General features: G+C 34.4%; 1 protein-coding gene across 1 annotated transcript; it reads right to left on the bottom strand.

Moving 5' to 3' along the window:
- Nucleotides 1-11,289: 11,289 nt before the first annotated feature.
- On the bottom strand, nucleotides 11,290-12,228 carry LOC100427521 (olfactory receptor 5P76-like). The gene has a single exon (XM_015114937.3). The coding sequence runs from the start codon at nucleotides 12,226-12,228 to the stop codon at nucleotides 11,290-11,292; it is 939 nt and encodes a 312-aa protein (XP_014970423.3).
- Nucleotides 12,229-13,011: the final 783 nt, after the last annotated feature.

Genomic DNA, 13,011 nt, shown 5'->3' with positions numbered 1-13,011 from the left:
ATCTAATCTAATTGAGACAAAAATAATTTGTTTCAGTTTTGCCACCATGAGACTCATTCCAGATAACACAGAAGGAACTCTAAAGGCTTACCAGGCAAGCCTTTGAGCTGTAGGAAAAATTACTGGGTAACTGTGGTGAAGAGGGGCCTAGGGCACAGTGGAACTTTCCTTCAGCAAGCCAGTTGGTGTTTCCAGGGTATAACATTATTGACTGAAGCACCCAGGTTGATGCAGGCCTGGAATACAACTGTCATTCTTCTTCGTAGTATGTGTTAAGAAGGTGTTCATGGTCACTACTTCTGTCACTGGTTTACTTTAGCTGTTTATGATTGAGTCTGGATACCAGTTTTTAGCCTCCTGAATGGCCTCCCCACCTCCAGAACCTCCTCTGTAATAATTTCTGATTAATCATTCTTAAAAATTAAAATGTGGTTTTCCAATTATTACAAAAGTGATGTGTGTCACATGAGTCCTAGAGCAAGAATGGATGATAATTTACCCTCAATTCAACGTTTATGGCATGTAAGTTGGTGGAAGCATAATGCTTTGCAAACAGTCGGGGATCTGAAGACAACCTATGGAAGGAACAAGTTTAAAGAAGTCCTGGTCACTCAGCACTCTGGACGATGAAATTATTTACCTATGGTTTTTGAAAAGGGTAACACCATTGAATCCAGGAACTGACACCAGTTTTTACAATGAAATAGTCAGGCAGTGTTGACATTAATCACTTTGGACCTCTTATGTTGGACATCTAAATAAATACATTTATCAGCCATTTTTATATCCTCTTTTGTGTAGTGTCTTTTCAGGTCTTTTGCCAATTTTATTCTCACTTTTCTTTTTGATTTGTTCTTACAGTCTATCATGAATCCTTTGTCAGATTTGTATATTTTCAAGGTATATTCCCATTGTGAAGTTTGCCATGTTGCTCTTATTTATATCTTTTGATGAAAAAAGTTTTTAATTTTAAGGAAGTCTAATTTAATGATCTTTTCTTTAATGTTTAATGCTTTGGTGACAAGTTTGAGAAATCTTTCCCTAATCTAAGGTCACAAAGATATTCTCTCATGTTATCTTCTAGATGCTTTATACCTTTGAAATTCAGAGTTGGGCTATAATTTTATGGTTCTTTTTTATTTCATCTATAAATTCAACACAGGCAAGGCCCACAGATTCATTCACTGTGAAAATGTATGGAACTATGGGATTGCTCTCTTGTTACCAGCTCCTCCTCCACTGCTGCTTTCTAGGTAAATTTAAGGGTATTAGTGGGTGAAATGATTTATTTTTGCATTTGGATTTCTTCTAAATTTCTCTCTGTCCAGGAAGTCCACACTGTCACCCGAGGACTGACTGATTCCTTCTCATCCCTTTAGTCTCAGTGTGTGGCGGGCCAGACTATGCACCTGCCTCAGGTATGCAACCTGCTACAGTTCTCTGCTCACCTGTGTGGAAATGTGTCCATTAGGCTTTCAAGAATCCTTTATTCTTGGTTCATTGCATATACACATGTGATTTCCATGTTGTCTAGGTTTTTCTTGTTACCACGTGATCAAAGGTTTTTCACATCCTTCTACATCCTAATTCAGAGATGCAAGTTCCACTTTGATTATTTTATAAATGTTAAATCAATCTAGATTTCCTGGAAAAAAAAAATCCAACTTGAGTTGCTTTTTTATCCATTTTGTTATTACTGGAGTTGATTTGATATTTTATTTAGCATATTTTCACCTATGTTCATGAGAGAGTTTTGCCTGTGGTTTTTCACTCTTGAAATGAAATTTTCAGGTTGGGGTATCAAAATATAAGCATGATTTGGAAAAAGTTTCTTTGATGCCTTTTCTCAGAAGAATTTTTTACAGGATTGATGCTATTTATGTCCTAAATATTTGAAGGGAATCAACATTGCAGCCATCTGGGCCTTCCACTTTTGTGGAAAAGTTTTTCCCCACAAGGCTCATTTTCTTTAATAAATACTTAGTTTTTCAATTGCTTTCTAATGTCATTTTTGATAAGATGTTCTTCATAATAGTTTACCTGTTCATTTATGCTTTAAACTTATATCTTTTTACTTCTTATGTTCTTTAAGATCAGCAATGTCACCTTTTCATTCCCAATGTTTGTAATTCCTATATTTTTATTAATGTCTTATTAGATGTTTATCAATACTATTAGCATTTTCAAGTAATGAAGTTTTTTACTTGTGTTTTTCTGCATTGTACATGAATTTTCTATTTCATACATTTTTATATGTCTTTATTATCTTCATCTTTATTTCTTTGGGTTTAATTTAGTGTTTGTTATCTAAACTCTTGAGAAAAAGACTTAGATCATTGTTTTCAGCCTCTATTTTGCAATATATCATGTAAAAGATGGCTATAAATTTCCTTCTCATCATTACCTTAGCTTATTTAATGTGCTATATTTTAGTTATTTAATTGAACGTATCTGATTTTTATCATGATTTCTTGTTTAACTTTTGTATCATTAACAAATGTATTGCTTATTTCCCAAAATGTTGGGACTGTTTAAATTACACTTTTGCCAGAGAACGTGTTCTAAAATATTTAAAGACCTAAAAAAACCCTGAAACTCGATTTGTGGCTCCATATACAATCAGTTTTTTAAAAAATGTTTCATGTGTAATTATAACAAATGTATTACGCTGGTATTTGATGTAGTAGTACATACATTCCAACGGGATTAAATTTAACTGAAGATTTCAAATCTTCTACATTCTTACTGAGTTTTGTCAGTTTCTGTCAGTCATGAGCTTTGTGAAAAGCCTACAATTATGTTTTTAAACAAAATTTTCCTTTAATTCCATCAGTTTTTATAATTTCTATATTTTGAAGCTTTGTTGCTTTGTACAAATAAATCTACATATGTTTCTCTGGATGATTAAATATTTTATCAATATAAATGCTCCCCTTCATCTCTATAACTATATATTGCCTTATAGGCCATTGGTATAACTACTCCAGCTTTTGGGGGGTTACAATTTACATTGCATATATTTTCTATCATTTTTATTTTTAATTTTCATATATTTTGTAAATATATATAAGCCAGATGACTTTAATGTTTCTTACAAATAATTACCTAGAAATGGCATACATATATATAATTCCACAAGAACTTTTATATACTTATACATTTAGATTTATTTTTTCAACTAGTCTTCATTCATTATTGTTTTTACATGTTTTCTATAGAAATAATTTCCTTCTGCCTGAATAACTTTCTTGAGTATTTTCTTTTAGTACAGTTATGCTGGCCACAAATTCTCCAAGGTTTGTCTGTCTCACAATGTTTTATTTTGGCATAATTTTAAAGGATATTTTTGCTGGGTATAGAATTCTAAGTTGGAAGGCTTTTTACTTTTAGCAACCTAACTATGTAATTATATTGTTTTCTGGTTTCTATGGATTCTATTCAGAAATCATTTGTTTTATTATTACTCTTGAAAGTGATATGTTTTTTCTCCTTTGCTTTAAAGATTAATTTATTCTTTATCTTTTATTTTTAATAGTTTGACTGAAATGTAAATTTGGTTTTCTTTGTGTTCATCTTAACTGGTTTTAGTGGTGTTTTGTGAATCTATGAGTTGATTTATTTTAATGTCCCCAAATTTGTTTATTTCAAAATTCTAAATTTATATATTTTTCCCATTATTTCCTTTCCTTTCCTTTTGGAACTCTAATTCTATGTATATTAGAGTTTTGTACAAATTTTAACATACTGGCCAGGTGCGGTGACTCATGCCTGTAATCCCAGCACTTTAGGAGGCCAAGGCGGGTGGATCACAAGGTCAGGAGATCAAGACCATCCTGGCTAACACGGTGAAACCTGGTCTCTACTAAAAATGCAAAAACAAAAATTAGCTGGGTGTGGTGGCAGGTGCCTGTAGTCCCAGCTACTCGGGAGGCTGAGGCAGGAGAATGGCGTGAACCTGGGAGTCAGAGCTTGCGGTGAACTGAGATTGTACCACTGCACTCCAGCCTGGGTGACAGAGTGAGACTCCGTCTCAAAAAACAAGTAAATTAATTAATTAATTTTTAAAAACATGTCTTATGCTCTTTCCCTCACATTCTGTTTTCTCTTCACGTTTCTAACTATATATTTTCCACTGACCTTTATTACAGTTCACTAATCCTCCCTTTATTGTGTGTCATCTGCTGTTCAATTCATTTACTGAGTCCTCAATTTCAGTTATTGCTTATTTCGTATTTTTTTTTTATAGATTTAGCTTCTCTGCTGAACTGAGATTCTTTGAGGAATCCCAATGGAATGCTTGATGTTTTTACAAGGGTGTCTCTTTGACAGGCTCTGAAATTTAACTTTTGTATTCTCAGCTTCATAAGATTGCTTAAATCTCTAATTATCTATTTAGTTTCATACATGCTTTTTAAAATTTTCTTAAGCTTTCCCTTTGTGTAGCTTCAGAATCTGCAACTGCCTTCAGAACATAAAGGCTTACCTCGCTTTGATATTCATTTCTCTAGGGTATTAGTTTCTCCTCTTCTTCTAGCCATAGTATTATTAAACTAATTTTTATCTACTTTCTCCCATGAGCCTGCCAACTCAGAATCACTACTTTCTGCTTTGTCTCTCAGTATCAGGTTGTGAGGAAATGTGACAGAGAATCTCAAGTTCACTGCAATCTGTTTTTCTCTTTTTCTAAGACTTTGGCTTCTCCAAAGCCTTGTTGCGTTGGTTGCTTTCTAATGCCTTAAAACAGTTTTTTATCTTTAGTTTTAGCAAGCACATATGTATTCTTGGCAGGAGTATCATTCTGATAAAAGCTACTCCATTATAGCATGTTTTGACAAATAGAAAACGCTTGGCCAACATGATTAAAAAGAATGAGAGAAAACAAACTATGCAAATGACTTACATGACATAGAAGTAGATTAATTTTTATTTAATCTTATGCACAACTTTACAACAGTACATTTTTAAAACTATAGGAAATGTTTTATGTTTTACTGTAATGTAAATTAACAAACTTTATTTTAAAATAAATTAAAAATCTGAGAAGACCTTGAGAAATTTTTGGATGTGCATGTTTATTCTACACAGAGATTTATAAAGTAGAAATATATTGTCTCTGCATGTCTAACTAACCAATTGTAAATCTTGTGGAAGGAAAATATTATTATAAATTTATTTCTCTTTCAATGTTTTTCCTTTATAATTATGTAAATATTTTAAAATATACATCAGTTTTTGAAAGACTTCAGGTTTAAGAGGAAAGAGCACATGCAATAACCTTCAACACTACAACAAACCTAAGAATCTATATATAGTGTTGGAACATTATATAATCTTCTTATTTTGTGTATCAACATACACAAACTTAGAGCAAACTTAATTATAGAAACACATATATGTACATATACTATGCATATATATTTTTAAAATAGATATGTTTTAAATGATAAATAAGTGAGTTATGTTCCCAGATCAATGAGAAATAAAACTCAGAGAAGTACAATCAGAAGAAAGAAAAATATATTCAGAATGTGTATGTGTGTCTATAAAAGAATAATGTCAAAAACCAGTGGGTCTAACACCAGGAAAGTTCACTAACCCTTCAGAAGCTGAAAGGACATCAGGGCAACCAACAAATGGTTTAGCTGTGGTGCTTCAGTGGGAGCAGCTAGACTGCTTTACCAAGCTCTGCCTTTATTTATAATTATAATTTTTATTGTAGAAATGTGGTCTTGCTATGTTGCCCAGGCTGATCTTGAACTGCTGGCTTCAAGCTATCCTTCCTGTTTGTCCTCCCAAAGTGCTTACCAAGCTCTTATATCACATCTCCTCCTAATCACCAAGCATCAGTGACAGGATTATGTTACCCAAGCCTCATCAGCACTCTGGAGAAAAGGAGTCAAGCACAGAAGACCAGACAATAGCACACTTCCTGACTGTACGTCCTGCTTTTTTCCAACTTTAGCTAAAATCTATAAGAAAATTGATGCTTCTACATTTTCCCCTATAAGCAGAGGTTGTGGGCAATAAAGTAGAAAATATCAAGCAGCAAAGATGAGCTCAAAATTGATAGTTACACAACAGTTGAAAAACAGCAATTCATAAAAGGGAAACAAAATAGAACTTATACTCAAAGAAAAATTTATTCATAATGTAAATTATAATTAAATTTTTAAAGAGATAATGGAGATTATTATGTTCATAAAAACAAATTTCATAAGACAAGAAAAGGCAGGCATTAAAGGGAAATAGTTAATGATTATGGAAGTTAAAATAAAAATTTTGAAATTATAGCAATTCACATATTTTACTATTGTTTAAAACAAAAATACATATTTTGCTGTTAAAAACAGCAGCCACGTTGTCCCTTAACAAAAATATTTATTAAACACATCACTTATACTTTCTGTAACTTGCTTTTTGTCTTAATATTTTGTGGAATACATGCAAATCAATTTCTTTTTTTTTAATAGTTTCATAGCATTACATACTTCGAAGGTAACATATTAAATTTAATGGACATTCAGGCACTTTTCAAATGTTCACAGTAGTAAGATATGTAAAGAACATTCTTGCATAACTTTTTTACATACATAGATATTTTAAAATAATTTTTTGTCATTTAAAAATATATACAAAAAATATATAAAATCTATACCTCCACAAGTTCCTTTACTTAGCATTTGATTGCTTTGAGCGAACTTCAGACATATTATTTCTTCTATAAAATCCTAAAGATAAAAGCTTCCTTTAAAACAAATAATTTAAGGAAGATTTTAAAATATTATAGGTCTTGTTCAAGTAATATGAATAAAATGCTACTGTGGGAAGTGTTAGGAGCAATTTATTCTCCCTGATGGAATTTGGGCAATTTTTACTCATTAAAGTCTTTCTCTTGGATCATTCATTAGTCACAGTGAGGTTCTCAACAAGGTATATATAGATCTAAAATAATTTTTTAAGAACTGAAATGACAGCCAAAAGCAATGATTCCTTTTTGGAATAATGAAATGAAAGGATAAATGGAACCCCTGATAATTTAGAAAATACTTTAGACACACACTTTTACATAATTATGTATACATGCAATTTTCAGTTGCTATGAATTGTCAGTGTAATTTCCCCAGACAGATAATATACTTAAGGTGATATATCCCAAGTGTATCAAACTTTGCATAAGCATAATTTTATTGCACAGTGAAAATTGCCTAGATTCCATACCTACTGTTGAAGTATGCATCAATGGACAATATTTGTCCTGGGTCACAGATACAGAAATACTTGTCAGTTTCACCAAGGAAATTTTCAGTAGTTAAGCAACTGGGATTTAAGTCAGTTACATCAAAGAAATTTTCAATTGCTAAGCAAAAACAGAGCTTGGTGTTTTTATATACACGACAAAATTTAAAACAAGACAATTGTGAAGTGTATAGTAATATTCTCTTTGTAAAGTAATGGAACTAAAGATCCAAGATTGTATTTAAATTGCTTAAGGTTCTGCACCACAAGGGACAGAGCTGGAAACTGACAAAAGTCCATATTTCCACATATCACTTTTCTTGACATGCTATATGAGCACTTACGTACCTACTCTAATTTTATTTCTATCTTTCATACATCTATGTTTTTTGAAATAGAAAGTTCATTTCTGATTTGGGTCTATGTCTAAGCAATAATCTTATTCATGTCCTATGCCTAGTTAAGATGTCAGAACTTGAGAATTCATACTCAATTCTAGTAAAATTTCATATGACAGTCCATTGAGATAATTCACATGTGGCATCAATGATGTATCTAAGGCTAAAATGTAATAGTGTGGTTGACTAAGAATATGGTTTTTATTATTGTATGTTCAACTCCTTACAGACTGACTATCTTGAAGAAGAAAAAATAAATTATTCTGAGAAATTACTTTATCCTCAAATTAAAGTAACTGCAAATGCTGATATGTCTAGAATATCTTCCCCTATCCTTGTATCATGTATTTCATTCGTAGCCAGGGAACATTTTTTATAATGCTGATCCATTATTTAAATCTAATTTCCTAATTCACTCTACATGTTAGTCACTAAAATTTGTATCCCTAACTCTTCGGTTCATATCTAATTAATACCTACTCCCTAAAAATAATACCTGGTTTCTTATCGTTTCGAGCAGTCCTTTAGTATTGAAATGTGTGTGTGTGTGTGTGTGTGTGTGTGTGTGTGTGTGTGTGTGTGTGTGTGTAGAATATGTGTATTGGAGGGATCTGCAAAATATGCAAGATATTTATTCCACCATGATAGCCACTTTTCCAGTTGCCTACTCCCATTATATATTTAGTCACCCTGGAACCCTCCATTTCAATTATTTTAAATAGGATGGGATCCTTTACCCCAGGAAAAGGAGCAAGTGTGAAAAAAAGGTATCAAGGATTATTCTGCATTTTATGGCCTGATTGAGTGAATAGAGATCTCATTTACTAAGAATGGAAACAAAGGGGCAGAAGTAGATATAACACAGTTGGACAAGAGAGAGTAAAAATCAAGAGATGTCTTCTGATGAGATATCTTTCAATGCCATTATAAACATCCTTGTACTTATCTCCTTGAGTACATTGGAGAATAGTTTATTTTTAATTATTTAATTTTGGGGGTATATAGTAGGTGCATATATATTTATAGGCTACATGAGATGTTTTGATTCAGGCATGCAATGTGAAGTAATCATATCATGGAGAATGGGGTATCCATTCCCTCAAGCATTTATCTTTTGTGTTACAAATAATCCAGTTACACTCTGAGTTATCACTGACTATAGTCATCCTTTTGTGCTGTCAAATAGTATGTCTTATTCATTCTTTCAATTTCTTTTTTGTATACATTAACCATCACCACCTCACCACCAGGCCTCCACCACTCCCCCAGCCTCTGGTAACCGTCCTTCTACTCTCTATGTCCATGAGTTCAATTGTTTTGATTTTTAACTCCCACGTATAAGTGAGAACATGAAATGTTTCTCTTTCTGTGCCTGGATAATTTCACTTAACATGATGATCTCCAGCCCCATTCGTGTTGTTGCAAATGACAAGATCTCATTCTTTTTTATGGCTGAATAGTACTCCATTGTGTATGTGTACCTCATTTTCTTTTTTTGCCTTTTATGTAATTCAGTGGTACTTAGTTTATTCACACTTGTTCAATCATTGCCACTATGTAATTTAAGAACATTTGTATCACTCCAAAAAGCCCTGTATCTATTAACAGTCACTTCCCATCTTTCAACTCCAACCTCCTATCAGCCCCTAGCAAACACAAATCTTCCCATGCCTATGAATTTTCCTATTCTAGCATTTTATATGAATGGGATCTTATAACATGTGGTCTTTTGTGACTGGCTTCTTTCACTTAACATAATGTTTTTAAGGTTCATCCATGTTGTAGCATGCATCAGAATTTCATTCTTTTAAATGTTGAATAATATTCCATTGTATGGAATACACATTTTGTTAGTCAGGTGTGGTGGTGCACACCTGTGGTCCCAGCTACTTGCGAAGCTGAAGCAGGAAGATCACTTGGACCCAGGAGGTCAAAGCTGCAGTGAGCTATGACCATACCACTGCACTCCAGCCTGGGTGACAGAGTGAGACTTTGCACCCATTAAAGCAAACATTGGGAGTCCACGGCAGGCAGATTGCTCGAGACCAGGAGTTTGAGACCTGTCTGGGCAACATGGTAAAACCTCATCTCTACAAAAAATTTAAAAATCATCCCAGTCTGGTAGTGCATACCTGTAGTCCCACCTACTCAGGAGACTGACATAGGAGGATCACTGGAAGTCAGGAGGTAGAGGCTGTAGTTAACTTTTCAGAAAACAAATTTTTCTTTTCATTGATCTTTTGTATTGTTTTCTTCATTTCAATTTCATTTATTTCTGCTTTAATTATTATTATTTCTTTTCTTCTACTTTGCCATTAGGCTTGCTTTTGCTTTTGTAATTCTTTAAGATTCATCACTACATTGTTTATTTGAAGCTTTTTCTCTTTTTTGATGTAGGCAGTTATAGCTATAAACTTCCCTCTTAGTAGTGCTTTTGCTATATCTCATAAATTTTGGTGGGTTGTGTTTCCATTATCATTTGTTTCAAGAAATTTCGGAATTTCTTTCTTAATTTCTTCATTGAACCACTGGTCATTCAGGAGCATATTGCTTAATTTCTACGTATTTGGATCATTTCCAAAATTCCTCTTGCAATTAATTTCTAGTTTTATTCCACTGACCACAGTGGAATAAGTCTTCTCTGACCACAGTGGTCTACCCATTTCCACCTTGACATAGCACCAAGAGGCTGACCTATGTGGACTACATCAACAGACTCCCTTGCCTGTGGCTTCTGGGAGACACTGGCAGAGGAGACTGAGGCTTGGGTACTTCTCTGGCTCTTCCCCTTTGGGGTCACCTGAGTTGGCCGTGACCCTCCACCAAATGCCATATCTCCTGACAGGTGGTCCTCTCATCACAGCTCTCCAGGTTCTAGTAACTGCCCACATCTTTTGCCCCTCCAGGTTTTCAGCAGATCACTATCCCTGGAATATGGCATTACCTTTGAAGCTTTTCCTAAGTTCTGCTCACAATTTTATAGTCTCTTATTACATTCCCTTTGATTATCCAGACTATTCAGCTATAACATGTTTTTGTTTTTGGTTTTTGGTTTTTTTTCTGGAAAGGGAAGGATGATTCAGAGGATAGAACCAAAAGCCCAGAGGGCAGAGCCAAGAGAGAAAGAACCTATTTAACAGGTACCAATGACTGGCCCCTGATCAAGAAAATGGCAATTTGTATCCAGCTGATTTTTGTAAATGTTATGGGACAGTGATTGCTATGTGACTCCTGTATTCCCCATTTATAAACAAAAGTGTTTACTAAAGTTATCCTACCCCTGTATCAACAGTATCTGTTAGGTGTGTAGCAAGCAGATGACTTGTCTCTTTAGTTCATATGTCTTCAAGTCTAATTACAGCAGATAACTTCTTTCAAAAATTCTATCTTAAAAAGAATTTTCAGTAGATTGTGTATTTTTAAAATATAAACACATTTGACTTTTTAAAATTATAAATTTAACTTAATTTTGTAGAGGTAATTTACTATGTGCCTCTGATTTACTATTTGATAGCTGAAAATCCACCCACTACTAACAAAAGCTCAATGCTGGTAATGATGTATGGCCAGCTATGTTTCAGACGTTCAATTTCTTTTCATTACTTTATTTATGGAATATTACTTTGTCAATCATTATAAAAAAGAACAGACATCACTAGAAAATATTTTTAAGCTCTCTCTTCAGAGCCCCTATAATCTCCTTGTTCCTGAGGCTGTAGATCAGGGGGTTCAACATGGGAATCACCACCACGTAGAACACAGACACCACCTTGTTCTGGTCAGTTGAGTAGCTGGACTTGGGCATCACACAAATGAATGTAATGGTCCCATAGAACAGAGTGACTGCAGTGAGGTGGGAGGTGCAGGTGGAGAAGGCCTTGTGGCGCCCCTCAGTGAAGCGCATCTTCAGGATGGTGATGAGGATGTAGATGTAGGAGAGGGCTATGACACACACAGTGACCACAATGATGGAGCCAGTAGAAAATGAGGGAATGACTGCAGGGATACTCGTATCAGAACAGGAGAGTTCAAGTAAAGGAGTAAAATCACAGAAAAAATGATTGACTTGATTTGGTCCACAGAAGAATAAAGACAGGAAGGAAAAGGTAGAGGAGGAAGAGTTAAGAAAACCACCTATATAAGCCACTAGGAGTAGCTGAACACAGACTTGTGTGGACATTTTGGTTGAATAAAGCAGTGGGCTGCAAATTGCCACAAAGCGATCATAGGCCATGGCAGCCAGAAGGAAGCATTCGACTGTGCCAAAGAAAAACACTGAACTAAGCTGGATGGCACATCCAAGGTAAGAGATTGTATTTCTCTCCATGAGGAAGTTCATAAGCATGTTGGGTGTGACAGAAGATGAGTAGCCCATGTCAACAAAAGCCAAGTGACTCAGAAAAATGTACATAAGATGATGAAGCTGAGAAGAGATTCTGATAAGAATGATTGTGCTGAGATTGCCAGATATGGTCACCAGGTAGATGCATAGGATAATCATGAAGAGGATGACTCCAAGGATTGGACTATCTGTTAAGCCCAGTAAGATGCACTCCATCACAGCAGTGTGATTCCCATCTTCCAGGGAATCCATGAGACGAAGTGGCTGCTGACTAAATGAACCCATGATGAGAACAGCACATTAAAGCAGTAAAAACTTGTTGGTTTCATTTTCACTAGAAGTCATTTTGAAGACATTCAACATCAGTACATTTTTCACATCAAATGATGAGTTTATGTTTCTCTCTTTTTTTTTTTTTTTTTTTTTTGAGAGGGAGTCTTGCTCTGTCGCCCCGGCTGGAGTGCAGTGGTAAGATATCCACTCACTGCAAACTCCGCCTTCCAGGTTCACACCATTCTCCTGCCTCAGCCTCCCGAGTAGCTGGAACTACAGGCACCCACCACCATGCCCGACTAATCTTTTTGTATTTTTAGTAGAGATGGGGTTTTACCATGTTAGCCAGGATGGTCTCGATCTCCCAACCTTGTGATCGGCCTGCCTCGGCCTCCCGAAGTGCCGGGATTACAGGTGTGAGCCACCACACCCGGCCAAGTCTATGTTTCTAAAAAAGTTTTTTTTTTTTTTCCAAATATTTTATTGAATGTAATTCAATAAAGGATATATACTAATTATAATTTAAATCAGAAATTAACAATTTGTATTTCTTTTTGAAAAGCCCCAAATTACTTGTTTAATATTTGATATAGACATTTATATAGCAACAAGGTTATTGTGAAATAAAATGTCTTAAGATGAAGAGTCATGTTGAGGTTAACCATACTTGATAAGCATTTATTATTTTTTTAAAATTTTTTTTATTATACTTTAAGTTCTAGGGTACATGTGCACAACGTGCAGGTTTGTTACATATGTATA

The sequence above is a fragment of the Macaca mulatta genome, chromosome 14, assembly GCF_049350105.2.
Source record: "Macaca mulatta isolate MMU2019108-1 chromosome 14, T2T-MMU8v2.0, whole genome shotgun sequence".
Classification (NCBI taxonomy): Eukaryota; Metazoa; Chordata; class Mammalia; order Primates; family Cercopithecidae; genus Macaca; species Macaca mulatta.
This window is presented reverse-complemented; position numbering and strand designations above follow the sequence as displayed.